Raw genomic sequence first — 19,005 nt, forward strand, 5'->3', positions numbered from 1 at the left:
GCTAGTGTTAACAGGGTAGAATTTTCAATTCAGGGTTAACTTTATAAGGGGTCAGTGAATTTGTGAATATTTAGATATTTATTTTACATAACTTTTTACAAAACCAAACTCCAAACCGTAAGGATTCAGAAAATGAATGAGCAGAATTTGAGGATCCCCTGTTTTCATCTCAAGGTCAATGATTCACTTTTGGTAATAGGCAGTAGCAAGCATAACTGCAAGTTTTGGTACTTTCCTACACATGCATGAAAAGCTTTGTAGAAAAGCATAAGAGCTCTTACGTGACATGACGTGGTCCATGTACTGAGGTAAGTAAGGAGCCCAGGTATCAATGGCCTCCTTCCGTCCCGCCTGCTCAATTCTTCTCAGTTCTGCTAGAAGCAGGGCCTGTGCGGCTTCTCTGACCTAAGACCACAGAACCAAATGCAAAAAACGGAAGCAGACCAGTGAGTGAGGTGTTTAAACACGAGCAAGTTCATAATGAAAGAAAGCTAGAAAATATACAAACCACATTTATTTACATGAGAAACACTACTAACCAAACAATGAAGTAAGTACTAAAGTTGAATAAACTGGATGCAAGCAAATCAAAGATTTTCAGTTAATGATCTCACTTAAAAATACTTTAACACTAATAGAATAATGTTTGAACGTTTAATCAGTTTGGGGTTTAAAACTTCATTTTCCAAGGCTTGCACAAAAATATTCTTGTACTTTAATTTGGCGTTTTAAATTTTTTTAATTTCCATATAAATATTATTGTTAAAAAATCACTGTTAGAATTATTAAATGTTTTCTCTTTCAGCCTCAAGAAATTTAACCTTGTCTAGTGGATTTCTATCTATTATAATGCTAAATAGATATTGCTTACACAAACATATATGTATTAATCCACACAATTCACGTATACCTAAGACTGGCTTAAACAATTTGTTTTCAACAAACAAGCAAATATATTCCTATGAAATGGCATTAATTCTATAAAAGGAAACTATTTTTCAAAATTATATTATCTCAATTTTTCTTTCAACATGGCACACACTTTTATGTTGCAGTTTTAGTTTAGTTTTGTTTTATTTTGGCCAAAGTGCCACACCCATTGGTTCAAAGAAGCTAGACAACTGTCAAGGTATGTACCAATCAATTTATTGAGTATTTATAATTGAAGAGATAACTCGGTAGCACCTGATAAGAATTCAAATAAAAATTGTTTTTAACTATAACTAACTTTTGAAGTGAATTCAAACATTATTCAAATGCAAAACCATGAAAATTTCAGTATGCTGCAATTCCACTTGGAGTTGAGGGAAGGGACAGGATGATTTAAATTTGGTAAATTAAAACTTTTGAATGACATAAACTGCTATAGCTATACGGGTCAAATGCTATAATAAGCAAAATCTCCATAAAACATTTCCAAATCCCTGGTGATATTATATTGCAAGCAATATCTAATACCACACAAGTCCATTAACACAAAATAATAGCTACCATTTACTGAGCTCCTACCAAGTGTCAGGCTCTGTACTTACTGTGCTACTTGCATTATCTTATTTGATCCTGACAGCAATCCTGTGAGGAATATATTATTATCCCCACTTTACAAATGAGCTTCAAATAGGTTAAGTACATTGCCTAGGGTCACAAAGTTAATAACTGGCAGAACTGATTTTTAAACCCAGGTCTGTTCTAATTCCAAAGACCTTCCCCTTCTATTATAACACAGGACCTTCCACTGGACTATGGTTATTCACTTAGAATTTGATTGATGTGATTATACCTGAATGTGCAATCTGGGGGGGAGGTGGGCTGTATGTATGTGTGTGTGTATGTATGTGTATGATCTGTACAGAAATCAATACTTAAGAAACTGTTCCATAAGTATATAAAACTTTTGGTCAAATACTCACTAGATTAAAAAAAAAGTAAACAAATATGCAAGTTGAAACATTACTGTTTAGAATCATTGGATCCATATTTTCTATCACATAATAAACAGGTGATAAGAAGTTAGATAAAAATAACATTTCTGTTTCAAATTTACACTTGCCCAGTGCCTTTTTAATGTTTTTGCTTTCTATCCACATCACCTCGATATTACCTCCAAGCATCGATCTTGCCATCTCCGAGCCAGCATCTCTAGAAGCGGGGGCCTAAATTTGTCCAATCCCAGCAGGTCTGGCAGCATAACACAGTGCATAGCAGCCAACTGACTCCATCCTGTTAAAATGTAATATATTATAAATGCTTTGGTATTCCCCCTAATTCCAATATTTTTCTGCATGTAAGTATACCAAACCTAAACCCAAAAGGGGAGATCTGCTCAATTATGTTATGATTTCAATTTATTATTAGATATTTTGTACAAAGATATAACAAATGTATTTCATTTCTAAATGTATTTCCTCTCGAATTTCAGCTCTAAGAACTCTAAAAGTTTTAAAAAAAATAAAAATAAATTTCCACATTAAGTATATACCAATTCCACAAGAAAAACACATTTCTAAACATTCCCTCTAAAATAAGACATATATTCAGGTTTAGAAAAGCACAGAAATAAACACATACCAGAGCTCTAGATTTGAACCTACTGACAGTTAAAAGGGCCCTCACACAGATATCCAAAGATAAGTTCATGTCACTTAAGGCCTGGCCATCTGGTATTACCTTCGTATCAGTCAACAGAGATGTTTTCTATTCTCTGTCAGAGGGCCTTTAATTAACGTACTTATTGATCCCTTTTCTTACAAAATGAATCAGAAGTTTAGTCACAATCATAACTTAAGTAAACTAACACCAAGTTTGAGAGGAAAAAATGAATTCCTACATTCCCCCAAATAAAAACAATCTAAAATTTATAAAATTTTAAGTATCATTAACTCTAATCTATGGGAACAAAAGTTGTTTTTTCCAAAATTCCATTCCACAATATGGAAACTGATTATATAAAGATAACAATGTAAACCACTGCAATACTTAAAAGAACTAGTATCCAGACATTCTCAAGTAATCATTTCCACCCTATTTTAAAAGTGTTCATATTACAGGGTGAGTTATCTGTGACCACAAAATTTTAGCAAATCAGTGTTCTGAAATAATCTAAGCTGTAGTATTCTAAAACAAAAACAACAAAAACCCTACCCTAAAACTCAAAATGATTATTGGGATTGTTAAAGAGGGTATGAGTGAGAGAGAGAGCGAGAGAGACAAGCTACCTATGTAAAGATTCACCTTTTCAGTAAGGAAATTCTCAACAACTAAGAATATATAATTACGTTAATTAAGGTGATGAGCACACACATTTTAGATTATAATTTATTTTCAACAGAGGAATATATATACATACATACACATACATACATACATACACAAATATATATAAAAAATTACTACCTAGTAACGTCTTAAATGTTTTAATGTCTCATAAAAGTATGAAGTGTATTAATGAGCTAAATTTTAATATGAAGATGATTCTCACCATGGTCCAAAGTCAACAGCTTGTTTTTGAATCAACGAATTACTACCTTTCTCAATAGCTTAACAAATATGACCCTAATTATTTTTGCTAAAATCCAATCTTAACATACAAACCTTAGTACAGGTCTATGACAAGGAAACCAAACAAAAAATGTGTTATACTTTTACGGTACCATGTTTTCTTTCCGAAGGAATGATACTTAGAACATGGGCTCTGTATTTTGTAGATATTATATCATTCTTTCTGTTTGAATAGACTGGTATTATTGCTTTTAGTGAAGAGTTAGAATCATTCTGGGTTACATATGAGATTTTGTAAATTTACTCATTTTTATATTATATAAACTGGTGAAGATTGAGCCCACAATGAAGAGACTGGATATAACTCACAGCTCACAAGTTCCGTTAAGCTTCCAGTCAGTATAAATAATCCTAGATAGCTCTTGGGGAATAAAGATTTGTAGATTCCATTAACATTTTCAGAGCTCCAAAAATACTTTCCCCTCTAACCAGGGCACATGTTGTGTACAGAGAATAAAGAGTGTCTGTCACAGAGTAATGATACATGTAAAATAAATTAATTAGCTCTAACACCAGAGATCACACGGCAAACATCATCATGAAAACCAACCCCCTTTTTAATGCCTACTTCATATCATAGATTAGCATCTTTGCACTCCTTTAATAGCCTTCTAGATTACAGGAAACATGGTTTATACCAACCAGGAATAACATTACATTTTTATAATCGACCCTTATTACCGACATTAGCAAATCAAGTTATAAAATGGAAACTTTAGGATCTCACACATAACAAAGCAGATGAATGTATAAATTAGATAAAAAGAACATATACTAGAATAAAGCACAGATTGAAAGAAAGTTGTTAGAAAGTTGAGAGAGAATACCTTCATTTACTAAGAAACAGGTATGTAAAGCAGGAGTAGAAGCAGGGTCAGAGCCAGAGTCATCAGCATCAGACCGAGCAGAAACGACAGGTGCAGCAACTTGCAGCAGAAAATAGAAGAAATAAAAGGGGAGAGAATTGAGATACAGTGGTTTCTGAAAAAAAGCTCAGTGTTAGTGAATACTAAAGAACAAGGTTGGCAAAATATAGTAAATGTAGAACTGAAAAATGATGCTTTAATCAGAGAGGTATGATCATTAAGGATTATGGCAGTAAAATGATATATTTTATTGAATAGCAATCACAGTGTAGTTCAAACCAAAATCTATTTATAGTTGAATGATGTGTCATCTAATATAAAAAGAAGTTCTAAAATAACTAAGGCTACAATGAAAAAAATGACAATAAACATATTAAGAATTCACAAAAATGTAATTCAATGTTTAAAATGTATCACATGATGAAAAGTTTATTTTGGTCTTCGGATTGTCATTTTTTTCTAATAATTTATTTCCTAACATTATGCCTAAATTATTTTGTAATCTCTCCAACCAATATTCACTGAGATCATTTCAACTTATTACTCATTTTATAAAAACTCAATTTAAATTATACCAACTTGTAAAATACAACTTTTAAAATATAACAATTTAAAGTTAAATTAAATATACTTAACTCTTGTTAGAAGACTCCTAACATAGCTCCATTCTTCAGTTTAAAAAATATTTTTATGATACAAATGCTTTATATTCTAAAATAATTACTGTGAATGCTATAATCCTTATAGAATAGGTGGAACAACACCCACCCTCCCCCCAAAAAGTTATGTTACCAGGAAAATGTTCAGCTTAAATTATCACATGAAAAGGCAAAAGGACCGTATGGTGCACACATTCTACAACTGAAGGTCAACGTTAAGATTTAGAGGTCACCATTTGACACTTCCTTCCTATGGAGAAATTACCATATGTCATGCACAAGCATCTTCAAATTAATCCCTCTCCTTTCTTCTGTCATTGAACAGCAATAGGTTTGGGCTCCTGAACAGATTAAGCATTGTCTGCTGAATGATATGTTTGCTTTTCATGCAGTGAAGTTCTTTTGTAACTACAGGACAGTTGCATGAAAACAACTTTTCATAATTTCCTCACGAATGCATCATAATGTCAGTCAGACACGTGTGAGGTAAACCGGAGAACTAAAAGAAGTATATGAGCAGTAATAAAAAACAGAAAATCCAACTCCATAAACCCTAAGAAGCACCTCTTGCACACATGAAAATTTTATCTGGGAAATTATCATTCTTTTTATTATAACAGACCTGTTTTTTGTTCCTTATGAAGTTACAAGTACTTTATAATGTTATACTTATGATAGGATTAGAATTACTCTCAATTGTATATTTCATAAGATCTAAGAATTCCATTGTAATCTTGCAAAGAAATCCGCAATATTTCTACATATTCCATTGAATAATTTCTCATTTTTAAATCATTTTTAAATACAAATTCAGTAATTATGGCCTATAAAATATTCAATTCCCCATGCAAAAAGTTGGTAAGCCTTTGGTGGCAAGGAGTAAATTTACAGGTTTTAGCTTTCATGCCACCAAAATTGTTGAGCAAGTTCCTCTGGTGGTTTCCAACAGTTGGGGTTTTCTATAATTTCACTTTAAATAAAGGAGAAATTATTATTCCTGAAAAGTCTGGGTTAACTTCGTCTGACTTTATCATTAATTCTGAAAGGACACTAGAATGGTAAGGTGAAAAAATTCAATATAAACAAACCAAAGTTTAGGAATGAGTGATCATTTCCCTAGCTAGGTCAAATAAGGAGTGGGATTAAACTATAATGTTTTCCCTAAATCACAAGTCGAAAGGACACTAGAAATGCTACTGGCAAAACTGCTAGAATATGTCTTAATAGAATAATGTTCAATATGTATAGCTTTATTTGTAATGAGAGAAATAAACAGATGCTCTGAGTATTATGTTTCTGGAGTCCTGTTTAAATGGTATTGCAATGTAGAAAAAGCCTTTTACACTTTCCTTTAATAAATTCTGTGGGCACTTAAAATAAAAAAAATATTGTAATAGAAATCAAGGAATCAGATTTACTATGCTTTAAAAATCTCTGCATCATCATCAAGAAATACTTTATTCAGACTACCTCATAACTGAAACTGCAGAATCTAGAACTGTTTTCATAATTCATTGAGAATACTGAAATTAAACTCTACTACGGCTTTAAAAACTGTCCACGTATAGAAAAGTCAGCAATAGAAATTAGAAGAAAAAAGTACACTACCATAATAAAAAGCTCAAGATTTAATGACACAAAATAAATCTGAATAATTTATGTATGGCACTGAACATCGAAGATTTATACCATAAAACATAAGCAAGCATTTAATTTCTTGAAATAGAAAAGCTGCCATGTCAACTTTTTGCTCCTCTTACCAATGTGCTCCTCTTATTAAGGATCAGTAAAACACAAGGGAAAATAGTCTCAGCACAGCTTCAAAATGGTGACAGAACTGACACAAGTTCTCTTATTTTACCTGAGAAAGTTCTTTAGGTAATGTTGCAGCTAAGAGCCTCTTCACAACGGCTTACTCTCACATGAAAAGACAGATGAAGATAAACATGTGTGACAACATATATGTGCACACATATGCTCTGGTTTCCCTTTAAATGGCATATATAGAAGTACTCAAAATGACAATAGCCATGGTTTCTGTCTTTGAACAGGTCTACCTCAGTCTTCCTTTGAAATCTAAATCTAAGCTCCGTTTTTGCCAATCGCCATTGTGATATGAAAAATCTATATAGGGAAGAAAGCAAACACACTTTTGGTAGCAAGTGCTCCCTACATATTGGTCTAAACCTCATTACCCTCCCAGCAGATATACACAAATAGCCCTCTCAATACACTTTTCAGAAGGAAAAAAAAGATAGCCTAGAAGGTACAGAAAACCAAATGTAATGCTGAAAAAAGGAAGTTTTTTCAAAGCTAAACACTAAAAAGATAAATAAAATTATTTTACAATGAATCACTTTATCTGAAGTGTTATATGAGAATCATGAAGCTTTGAGAGGGAGAGGATAGAGGAGGAGAAAACATGAAAAAATTAGAAATGAGGAAACACAGTCAATCACCATGTACTTAATACAAAGGCCTTCCACACTGGGTATGCCATCTAATACAGAGATCTCAGAGCAACATCTGCCTTTCTGTAAACTTCTTTTATGTCTACACTTTTATCTTAGGTAGACAGGCATTCTCATCATCTTTTAAATCAACATGAAGCATTAGGATAAATCATTAACCAAACATCATAAGGAAAAAAGGATACCCTTAAAACATGGTAAGAGAAGAGCACGAATAGCTAAGGGCACTAAGGGAACACAAAGCTCCAGGAAGGAGAAAGGAGGAGGAGCTACCGTAAATCAGAATGAGTAAACAGCCCAGGATGGTACTCTGACAAACAGACAGATATGCATCAAGGCAAAATACGAAAGTGTTGATAATGTTTAAAAAATACAGTAACACTACTTGCCTCTAGATCACCACTGGATTACATTAGAATTGGAGTAAGTTCAGAGGGAGTGATAGTTTTATGTTGGCCTATAACTTCAATCAAAGAGTCAAAACAAAGAAAAACCAAAAGAAACGCAACCTTTTGTAAAAGGTCTCCATTAACATGCAAAATAAATAAATGAGCAAGATAAAAAACATGTGGAGAGAGTTCAGTATAGTGAAAGATAAAATTATAATATAAAGACTAACTTGAATTAGACATATGAAGGCTATCAAAATTTTCTTTCATTTGATTAATGTAATCAGTGCCTACTCCATGCCAGGTACTCTGCTAAGCATATAAAAACATAAAGATTAGACCAAGATGCTGCCCTCAAAGTACTCAGAGTCTGGTAGGAAAAGCAAATAAGCAGCCAGCTAAAATCATAAACTGCACTCCTCTGATCTCCTCCACTAGATATAAGCTCCCTGAAGGCAGGGATCTCTTGTCAGCCCTTACAGCCTCAGCTCCTAGTTATTGACATATTGACTCTAGAAGCATAAAGAGTAGGTATCTATAGATTCATTCAATCAACAAATATTTACTGAGCTCCTTCTATGTACCAGCCACTGTTCCAAGCACTTGTGACAGATCAGTGAACAAAAAAGAAAAAACAGCCTTGCCCTCTGAGCTTCCAAAGCAGACCAAAGTTAGAGCTTCTGCAATTAAATTATAGCTATAGCAATTTTTTTTAAAGGGCACATAAGTTCAAACACAAAATTTTAAGGGATTCGCAGCCCTCTTCGTTAGCCTGACATGGGTACTCCTAGTTTTTTGCTATAGATCCTGGAAAAGGATGGCGAGTAACTATTGGTTATAATTTAGGAACAACTACCTCTTACTTCTAAGTTTAGACAACCTAAATTGGATCCACTTCTTAAAAATAAAATTGCAAATAATGTAACATAACTTTAAGTTGCCTAGACTTACCTCCACACCTACCCCTGAGTAAAGATGTAACCATTAACGTAAAGATATGGTCACAGTCAAGATAAGCACAAGAGGCACAGACCAAAGACTTTCGCTGTGGAATTACTGAATTGATAAAGAGAAGTACAATATGTCAGAATATAGAAAAGCCTAAAGCCATGGGCAGACTCAGGGATGTATGACCATGAACAAAAATTTACTTGGTTGACATCTCTGATCCCTTCCTCAAGTGAGATATTTTATAAACTGCAAAATCAAGTATCTAATAAATGAATACTGTCTCTATCAAAAAGTACGACTGTCAGTAAATGTTAATTATTGTAAAACACTGAATTAACAAGCCAACTGCTAGACAAAATAAACTTCTTGTGAAGAAATTATTTGCCCATGAAATACCCTGATATTGTTTATGAGAAATTATGTTAGCAAAACTATTTATATCATTTTTATTCTCAGACCCAAATGCCTGTAAAAGGTCCAATTCCCAGCTAAAGTCTTTATTCCATATAGATTATTTTGGAGCTGAACAAGTATTAACCAACATAAAGTGACAGTTTATCGAAAAGAAGCATATTCATGTTTGCAATCCAACTTGAAAATAGATTGTGAGTCAATGTGGGCTACAGTGGGAGTCAGGAAAAGAAAACATAAGGAAAGATGAAAATGTTTAAAAGAAAACCAGTGTAAAAGAAGTCAGAGTAGATAGATGAGACTAAATAATACCCTGCTGAAGAGCAGTCAAGGAATCAAAGCCCTTTATCTGTACAGCACCACCTCCTACCCTACATTGGTTATGTTCGTATGTTATCTTCTAGATAGACATAAACTATTCAAGACAGTATACACTAGACTAATCCCTCTGTACCCCAAATAGAGTTGTTTGGAGGAAAAACAAAAGTGCTTAACAAATATATGTTAAAGAAATATTACATTTCAATATTCAAATAGAAAATGAGTTTTATAATGCCATCCTAAAGCATTTTACTATGTAATTCTCAGTACAGATTGCTAACCTTCATTTACTTTATATAGACAAGCGTCTGTGCTGTTCTAAATGGAAATTCCTAAATCTATCACCTTAAGTAAATGCTTTAGAAAAAGACAATTTTTAGTTCCTTCTTCGCTGCTCTCAAGACTCAAGGCTTTTCCGAGAGGAGCAACATTAAAGCACTCCAACTTTAAAATCCTCAGATCTGGCCAAGGGGGCAAATTCAATATCATCATGGTGGTGAAATATATAATGCATCGTTGATCAATAAGAAATAACAATTCTAAAGGTTTATGCACCCAATAAAGAGAGCTTCAAAATATATTAAGCAAAAATTGATAGAAATGCAGGGAGGGATAAACATATCTACAACTGCTGCAGAATTCAATACCCTTATCTAAACGATAGAACCAAGTGGGCAGAAAAATCAGCTAATATATGCTAAACTTGAATACTCTTAAGCAACGTGACCTGATATTTATAAAACACTCCACCCAACAAGAGCAGAATACAAAGTCATCTGAAGTGCACACAGTATACTGACCAAGAAAGACCATATTTAGGGCCATAAAACAAGTCTCAATATTCAAAGAATCCAAACCATACAAAGTATATTATCTGACCACAAATTAGAAATCAATAGCAGACAGATCCTTGGAAAGTTCCCAAATGTTTGCAAATTTAACTCAATAATAAATTACCCAGGGATAAAAGAAAAAGTCGAAAGAAAAAGGAAAAGGAAAACATATCGAAATATGTGGGATGCTACTAAAGCTGTACTTAGGGTAAATTTGTAGTGCTGACTGCCTATATTAGGAAAGAAGAAAAGTTTTATATCCATGACCTCAGGTTCTACTCTAAAAAAATAAAAATAAAAAATACAAGCAGGGCTTCCCTGGTGGCGCAGTGGTTGAGAGTCCGCCTGCCGATGCAGGGGACATGGGTTCGTGCCCCGGTCCGGGAAGATCCCACATGCTGCAGAGCGGCTGGGCCCGTGAGCCATGGCCGCTGAGCCTGCGCGTCCAGAGCCTGTGCTCCACAATGGGAGAGGCCACGACAGTGAAAGGCCCGCGTACCACAAAAAAAAAAAAAAAATACAAGCAAATTTAAAGCAAAAGAAGTGAAATAATAACAAGCAAAGCAGAAATAAATGAAATAGAAAACAGAATAACAACATTAAAAACTGATGAAACCCAAAGCTGGTTAAGAACTACAAAACTGCTAAGTTACTAGCTAGACTGATCAGGAAAAAAGAGAAAAAACATAAGTTATGAATAATAGAAATGAGATAGGGGATGTCATTTCAAATCCTACAGATATGATATTGAAAGGAAAATAAGAGAATATTAAACAACTTTTTGCCAATAAATTTGACACAAATTACCAAAGTTCACCCAAGATGAATTTAAAAAAAAAAAAAACACCTAAATAGCTCTGTATCTATTAAAGCATTTAAATTTGTAGTTAAAAAAATCTTCCCATAAAGAAAACCCTATGCCCACATATTTTCACTGGTGAAACAGATCAAACAAGTAAAAAATAGTATCAATTCTACGCATGCCCTTCCAGAAAACAAGAAAAGGGATAACATCCTAAGTCATTCTGTGAGACCAACATTATCCTGTTACCAAAACTGAACAAACATATTATTGAAATGAAAAACTCTAGACCTAAATCCCTCATGATCATACACATAAAAACTCTTAACAAAATTTTAACAAATTATATCCAATAATCTATAAAAAGGATAATTCATCATGACCAAGTGTGATCTATCCCAGGATTGCAAGGTTTCTTAAAATTCAGAAGTCAATGTTCTTGGACTTACTGAGAAAATAAAGGAGAAAATTCATTTGATAATTTCAATGGATGCAGAAAAATCATCTGACAAAATCTAACATCCGTTCATAATTTTAAAATCTCAGCAAACTAGGAATAGGAGGGAACTTCCTCAACATCCAGCTCATCTAAGAAAAACTTATAGCTAACATCATACTTAATAGTAAAAGACTGAATGCTTTATCCCTAAGATTGGGAATGAGGCAAGGATGTCTGCTCTAACTTCAATTCAACATCAGTAAGTAACCATCAATCGTAAAAAGTTTTTAAAAATTAATAATAACTGGACTTCCCTGGTGGCGCAGTGGCAGGCGACATGAGTTTGAACCCTGGTCCGGGAAGATCCCACATGCCACAGAGCAACTAAGCCCGTGTGCCACAACTACTGAGTCTGTGTTCTAGAGCCCGTGAGCCACAACTACTTAAGCCCGTGTGCCTAGAGCCCGTGCTCTGCAACAAGAGAAGCCACCACAATGAGAAGCCCGCGCACCGCAATGAAGAGTAGCCCCCGCTCGCCATAACTAGAGAAAGCCCACACACAGCAACAAAGACCCAATGCAGTCAGAAATAAATAAAATAAATAAACTTATTAAAAAAATTAATAATAACAGCATATTGAATCCCAAGGAAGTGGGAGAAGAGCGGAATTTAGTGAAACAGGAAAAAATATGCATTCGAAAGGATAAACAAAGGCACTACGGATTAAAAAGATTGATAAAGCCCCAGTAAGACTGATCAAGAAAAAAGAAAGCTACAAATGATTAATATCAGGAATAAAAATGGAGACATCACCACAGATACTACAGAAATTAAAAAGATAAGATGTTATCTTTTCAAATGCAAACGCATTTGAAAATTTAGAACTAGAAAAATCCCTAAATATGTACTACTTAATGAAACTGACACAAAAAGAAACAGAAAATTTGAAGTTCTATAACAATGAGAGAAACTGAACCCAGAATTTTACAACTCCCCACAAAGAAAACTCTAGGTCTAACCCCAGCAAATTCCACTGCACATTTATGAAATAATTAATGCCAATCTCACACAAATTCTACCTAAAAATGGAAAAGGAAGATTCCCCAATCCATTTGCCGAAACTTGAATAAAGTAAAACCTTACATAAATATTAGAAGAAAACGTTTTCCTAAATAAAAAATATTAAATTAAATGCAACAATGTATAAGATAATAATACATCACAAGATTGGTTTTATTCTGAAATGCAAAATTGGGTTGTAAATTCATCACATTAATAGAGTAAAAAAAAATTATATAGTCACCTCAATAGATACAGAAAAAGCATGATAAAATCCAACATACACTGATGATAAACACTTAGCAAAGGAACAGAAGAGTTAATTTCTTAAATTATCTGTAAAAGCATATAGGAATTATCACAATTATGAAATCTTAAAAGTTCTCCCTTTGATACTGGAAATAAAAAAGTTGTTCCATATGATTGTCCATATGATCAAAAGAATCTACAGAAAAGTATTACCTTTAATAGGTGAATTTAGCAAGATTCTTTGATATAAGGTCAATATACAAAAGTCAACTGCATTTGTATATCAGGGGCACAGAAAATGAAGAAATTTAATATCAATTAGATATTAAATAGAGTATTTTAAAAATCTAATATCTAGGAATAAATCTAACAAAAGAAATATAAGACCTCTATATAGAAAACTATACAGAGTTATGATAGCTAAATAAGACCTAAATAAATGTAGAGATATATCAAGTTGATGGATTAAATGAGTGAACCCCATTAAGAAAATAATTCTCCCCCAAATGATCTATAAATTCAATAAAATCGAAGTTAAAATCACAATAGGCCTTTGTGATAATAATAAAACAGTTCTAAAATTTATACTGAAATTCAGAAGGACAAGAATAGTCAAGACATTCTTTAAGAAGAATGGGTGGGAAGACTTGATCTATTAAATATCAAGTCTTATTACAGAGCTACAGTAATTAAGGCACAATGATACACAAACAAATCAAAGTGCTCAAACAGCTCAGAAATAGACTACCATATATAAGGACATTATATTTATGACAAAAATGGCACTGCAAAGCAGTGGGGAAAGAATCCTCTCTTTAATAAATCATGCTGTACCAATTTGGTATATGGAAGTAAAATCAAAACAGGACCCCTGCTTCACATAATACACAAAATTAAGGTCTAGGGAGACTATAAACCTAAATGAGAAAGGTAAAATAAGAAAGCTTCCAAAAGAAAATAAAGAAGAATATCCTCATATCAGAGTAGAAATATCAGGGTAATTTCTTAAATAGGACACAAAAATATTAATCAGGAATGAAAATACTGATATGTCAGATATACTAGCCATACCAAAATGGCTAAAGTGAAAAACATGGAAAATATTAAGTGTTGGCTAGGATATCTTACCAGCTATATATGAGAGGTCTCACTGATCCATATCCCAGCTAACACAACAATTTCCATCTTTTTCCCCTTAGCCAGTATGATGGATGTATATGTCTCTCACTTAGGAAAACATGTTAACATTATCCACAATTAAAGCTGAAGATAAATATATGCAGAAATTCCACTTTTGGTTACATACACAACAGAAACGCTTCTAATATACACTAAGATTCAAATACAAGAATGTTCATAGCAGAATTATTTATGAAAATGAAACACTGGAAGTAATCCAAGTGTCTATTGACCAAGAAATGGATGAAAAAATTGTGGTCTATTCATTCATCAGAATAGTATACGGCAATAAAATGAAAATGAACAAACTATAGTCACGTGCAACAACACTAATAAATCTCACAAAAGTAGCCAACCACAAAAGAATGCATGCTCCATGACTAACTGAACGCATATAAAATTCAAAACACAGGCAAAACTAAATCATAGTGTTTAGGGATTTAAACTTAGGTGGTACAACCATAAAGGAAAGCAAGGAAATGATTTCCTAAAAGTCAAGATAGTAGTTACCTTTGGAAGAGGAAGGTATACTGATTGGGAGGGAACATGTAGGAGGCTTCAGGAGTACTGGCAATGTTCTATTTCTTGTCCAGGGATATCGTTACATGGGTGTTCAGCTTGTAAAAATCACTGAGCTGCATATTTGTTTTGTGCACTTTTCTGTGTGTATTTCACACATACACAAGTATAAAGTTATCTAATTAAAACTTTTATATATATTCATATAGACTATTATAAAATGAGTATAAAGGCTTGATAAGAAGACAGGGGAATAAGACAGGTGACCACATGGGGCTGGAAATGAAGGATAGGAGTGGCATAGAGAGTGGGATAACTTATCTTCCATAATGAGAAGCTACGACACAGTACCTAAAACTAAAAACCAAGTATACCATTTAAGGATATTAAAGTTAGGACAAACAATCAGCTAAGAGAGCAGAGGACTTGTTCTAGGAAAGAGGAAAACTGTAGGCATGAAGTTGGAGGCCTATTGTTCACCAAACAAATTTTGCGGAACCGTTCACTGACTCTTTAACACCTTAAACAAATTTTTTGAAAAAAGAACATCCTACAATGTCACCATTTACAAGCACAACCTTCAACTTAGCCTAAAGGAAAGCTCTCTAAGCAGAAGTGACTCCCCCCTGAACTCTCTTGTCAAGTCCTAAAATGAGTGTAAAAGAAAATAAAGGAAGAAAAACTCAATCTTCTATCCCCTAACAAAACAAAAGCTATGAACAAAAAGTTAAAGTATATAATGACTAAATAAAAAGAAACTATTTCCACTGTGGATTACAATGCATGAACTACTGGCAAAGGACACAAGAATAGCTATAGTATGGAAATATGAATTTAAACATTTCTAAATGTAGTTTAAAAAATAGACATAACTTATAGACTCAAGATACACACATTAAGGCACTAGTGTTGTCAAGTTAAGGTGCCCCTAATGCATAAAAATTAGGCCAAAGACAGTACAATAAAATTACGTGAAATACGCTCATTTATCAATTTCTAAATAAATCTGATTTATTTTTAACTAACATCTTAATTATCCATATTTACATCTGGAATATAACAACTTTTCTCTATTTAACAATCTGAGACAAACAAAATGTTATGATTATACATTAGCTATGCCTCCTCAGTTTCTAGAGCTGAAATGTCATGTCAATTACTTAATAAGATTTAATTTTACCTTGTTTAATCTGTCCTTGCACAATATTACTGGAAGTTGGAGGAGAACCCCTTGCCTTAGAAAGGTCTGGGGTGCCTGGTCTAGGTGGCCTTTAAAAAGAAGAAGAAAATACACGTATATACACACATTCATAGTTTCATAATTCCAGAGCCATTTAAAATATTAAGCTTTCTAGTTCCAAATGAATTGCAAAAGAAACACATAACAGAACATTTTCAATCTGCTGTTCCAAAAAAATAGGGGTTTTTTGTTTTGTACCTATTAACATTTTCCGTTTCAGATTTTAATACAGAAAATTAAATGATTAACAAATAGCAAGTAAAAATTTTACATCTACAGTTTATGCTTTAAACTAGTTTAAGAAATATTTATGAACACTTTAATCTACTACCACTGACAGATAAATATCATAATTAACCCTTCATTCTTCAGTATTAGCATGCTGATATTTCAGCCCACCCCACATCATTGGTCCAAATGAACTTATGGAACAATATACTGAGTTTCAAAAAATTCAGCCCTACAATCTGAAAAAGGTAATAAGGCATTAAGAAATCTTCCACTCCACAGGCAGGCTGTCCCCTTTTGAATTCCGGCCCTACCATTTTACTACTTGTGTGACCCTGGGCAAGTTACTTCACCTCTCTGTGTCTCAGCTCTATCATCTGTAGCAAAAGGATAATAAAAGTACCTACCTTATAGGGGTAAGGGCATTAAGGAGGTAACATCTGTAACGTGCTTACAACAGAGCCAGACACTAGGTAAGTGCTACTTTAGTACGTTAGATTTTAAAAAATCCTAAATGTGGTCGGCTCTCAATAAAGTATAATAAAACCAGAGTTTAGAAAGTTGTCTTCATGACTTCTGGAAAATGAGAAATAGCAACTCAGGTTAACTATGTAGAAATATTACAAGAATACTCTCCTGCACTTTAAAAAGTTGTTTCCTCTTTTCCCAGAGAAATTCTGACTATACTTCTCACAAAATGCTGAAGCCAGGCGCTGAACACTTACCATTCATCACCATGGGTCACACATTTTAACCAAATATACAATTTGAATTAAATGTTAGTGCAAACTGTAAATAGATACAATCTAAGATTATATTTACTGAAGAGCTAGTCTATGATTTGTTAAAGCTAAACTCTGACCTACTCCCTCATTCTAAGTTTTTTTTAAATAGCTACTAAATATGTCTGAGTATAGATAAAACTGTACAATTTGATAATATTTTGTCATGCATGTTGTATTTAAAATTTAAAGGGGAAACACTGAGATGACACAAAAATGCCAAGGTGTGTAGAGCGCCCCACCCCCCAAAAAAAGGTAGTAAGAAGTGACAAAAATAAAACAGGTTTCTTTTTTTTTGAAACATAAGAATAAAATCAAACTATCATGGTCACACCTGGTAGGGCCCTTCTTCATATGATCACCAATAAAAGTTGCATTGGTCATACTCATTAAGGTATTTGCCAAAGATATGATAGACAGGAGATGCTGTGTGGTGACGGCCCGGGACACTCCGTAAGTTCCCTTTCCTACTCCCTCCGTCGCCAGCAGCTTTCTTCCTACTTCTGCTTTCCCATGTGATAGTTTACAAGCAGCCTGATTATAACCAGGAAGCATCAGTGACATATGACCCCCTCTCGATAAGAGGCCGAACGATACTGTGCAGTGGGGTTTCAGCATTCCAAGGCGATCAAGACAGACTTCATCCAGAACATCATTCAAACCCCAGGCATGAAGGCAGGACATGAACAATTTTGCTGTGTCCATAGTCAGATTATATTCTAACAGGGTCAGCGGCTTAGATTTGCTGGCCCGATATTCGGGATCACCTTCTTCCCGCCTCTGTCTCATTATCTCCTCATCCTCCTCTTCATCATCAAGGAGATGTTCCTTTATGTTCTCTTTGATAGTTTCTTTCACTTGTTGGAAGAGAACTGCTGCTCGTTTTCCAGTTAGAAAAGAGCCCCCTTTGTCTGAACCGCCAGATGCTTTTTGCAGATTCTCTGGGGAAATAAGCGCAGTATTCGGCCTAGAGGCTTCTTCAGTCAGGAGCTGAATAATCAACGCTTCCACATCAAAGAAAAGCACATGTATGTCCGGGTCTGTTAGGTTTGTCTTTATTGCTTGAACCATCAGGGAGTTATGAGAATATTTAGGTAAATTTCCCTGCAACAAATATTTTTAAAAGATGGCTATAATTCAAAGTATTTAATTTCATGCATTCATTAATGAACAATAAATAATCAAAGGGATTTAAATGCTTATTAAGCTGCCTTTTTAGGTATCTATATCATTAAAAGTGACACACTAACTCTGCCAATCAGCAGCATATAAAAGATATGAACTTAAACAATTAGAAGAACTTTACGCTGAAACAATTATAAGACTGTCAATTAATCTTTTAAAAAAAAGAAAATGAAAGTTAATTATTGAAGCAGGGAGTCTTTTTACTCATAGAACAGATTAAAAATTGTTTCAATAACTTATATGCAAATTCTATCTCTGGGAATGTAATACTACTTGTTCCACCTGAAAGAATAATGCATTCATCACAGCTACTCATCCTTTTAAGTTGCTGCACCATCAAATTCCTCCTTTTTTACTTTACCTTCAATCTCTCCCTCTCCATAAATTCTTTTCCCTCAATAGAGAACATGTTCAAGTCTACTTAGAGTCTTTAAAAGTGTTATCCTTTGACCATGTTCCTTCTTCTATTTCTTTCCCAGTCTACTGCCCCTTTTAGCCACATTTAAGGAAAGTAGTAGACTAATCCAGTGGAAACTTTTCAGTCCCTCTCCTCGTTAATCTCTTTGCAGTATCTCTGACCATATCCATAATCTCTGACATTGTTGATTTTGCTAAGAGAGACAGAAAGAGAGAGAAAGTATAAAAAGAGCTTCCCAGAGAACACCTTCTTAATGAGCCTTCTAGTTCTGACCACCCTTCTCAGTCAGCTGCCCTGAAAACTCATTCTTTCTCCCATATTAGAACTATCACCTATATGCAGGTGGCTCCCTAATCTCCATCACCAGCCAGACCAGCTCCTGAAAGAGTTTCAATCCTACAATTCCCACTGCTTGTATCTGGATGTCCCATAGAACCTTGTACTTA

The 19,005-nt window shown here is 33.9% G+C and overlaps 1 protein-coding gene across 7 annotated transcripts in view; it reads right to left on the bottom strand.

Annotated features, from left to right (window-relative positions):
- Positions 1-19,005, bottom strand: part of WDR7 (WD repeat domain 7) — a 388,004-nt gene that overhangs the window by 257,891 nt on the left and 111,108 nt on the right. For 6 of the 7 annotated variants that reach the window (XM_067698977.1, XM_067698974.1, XM_067698978.1 and 3 more), the window contains 5 exons: positions 17,291-18,060; positions 15,887-15,975; positions 4,386-4,484; positions 2,102-2,220; positions 282-405 (listed from right to left, as the gene is read on the bottom strand). In XM_067698977.1, coding sequence (XP_067555078.1) covers positions 282-405; positions 2,102-2,220; positions 4,386-4,484; positions 15,887-15,975; positions 17,291-18,060 — 1,201 coding nt within the window. The remainder of the gene's footprint in view (positions 1-281; positions 406-2,101; positions 2,221-4,385; positions 4,485-15,886; positions 15,976-17,290; positions 18,061-19,005) is intronic. The other variant, XM_067698976.1, reaches the window with a different exon arrangement.

The sequence above is a fragment of the Pseudorca crassidens genome, chromosome 12 (assembly GCF_039906515.1).
Source record: "Pseudorca crassidens isolate mPseCra1 chromosome 12, mPseCra1.hap1, whole genome shotgun sequence".
Taxonomy (NCBI): Eukaryota; Metazoa; Chordata; class Mammalia; order Artiodactyla; family Delphinidae; genus Pseudorca; species Pseudorca crassidens.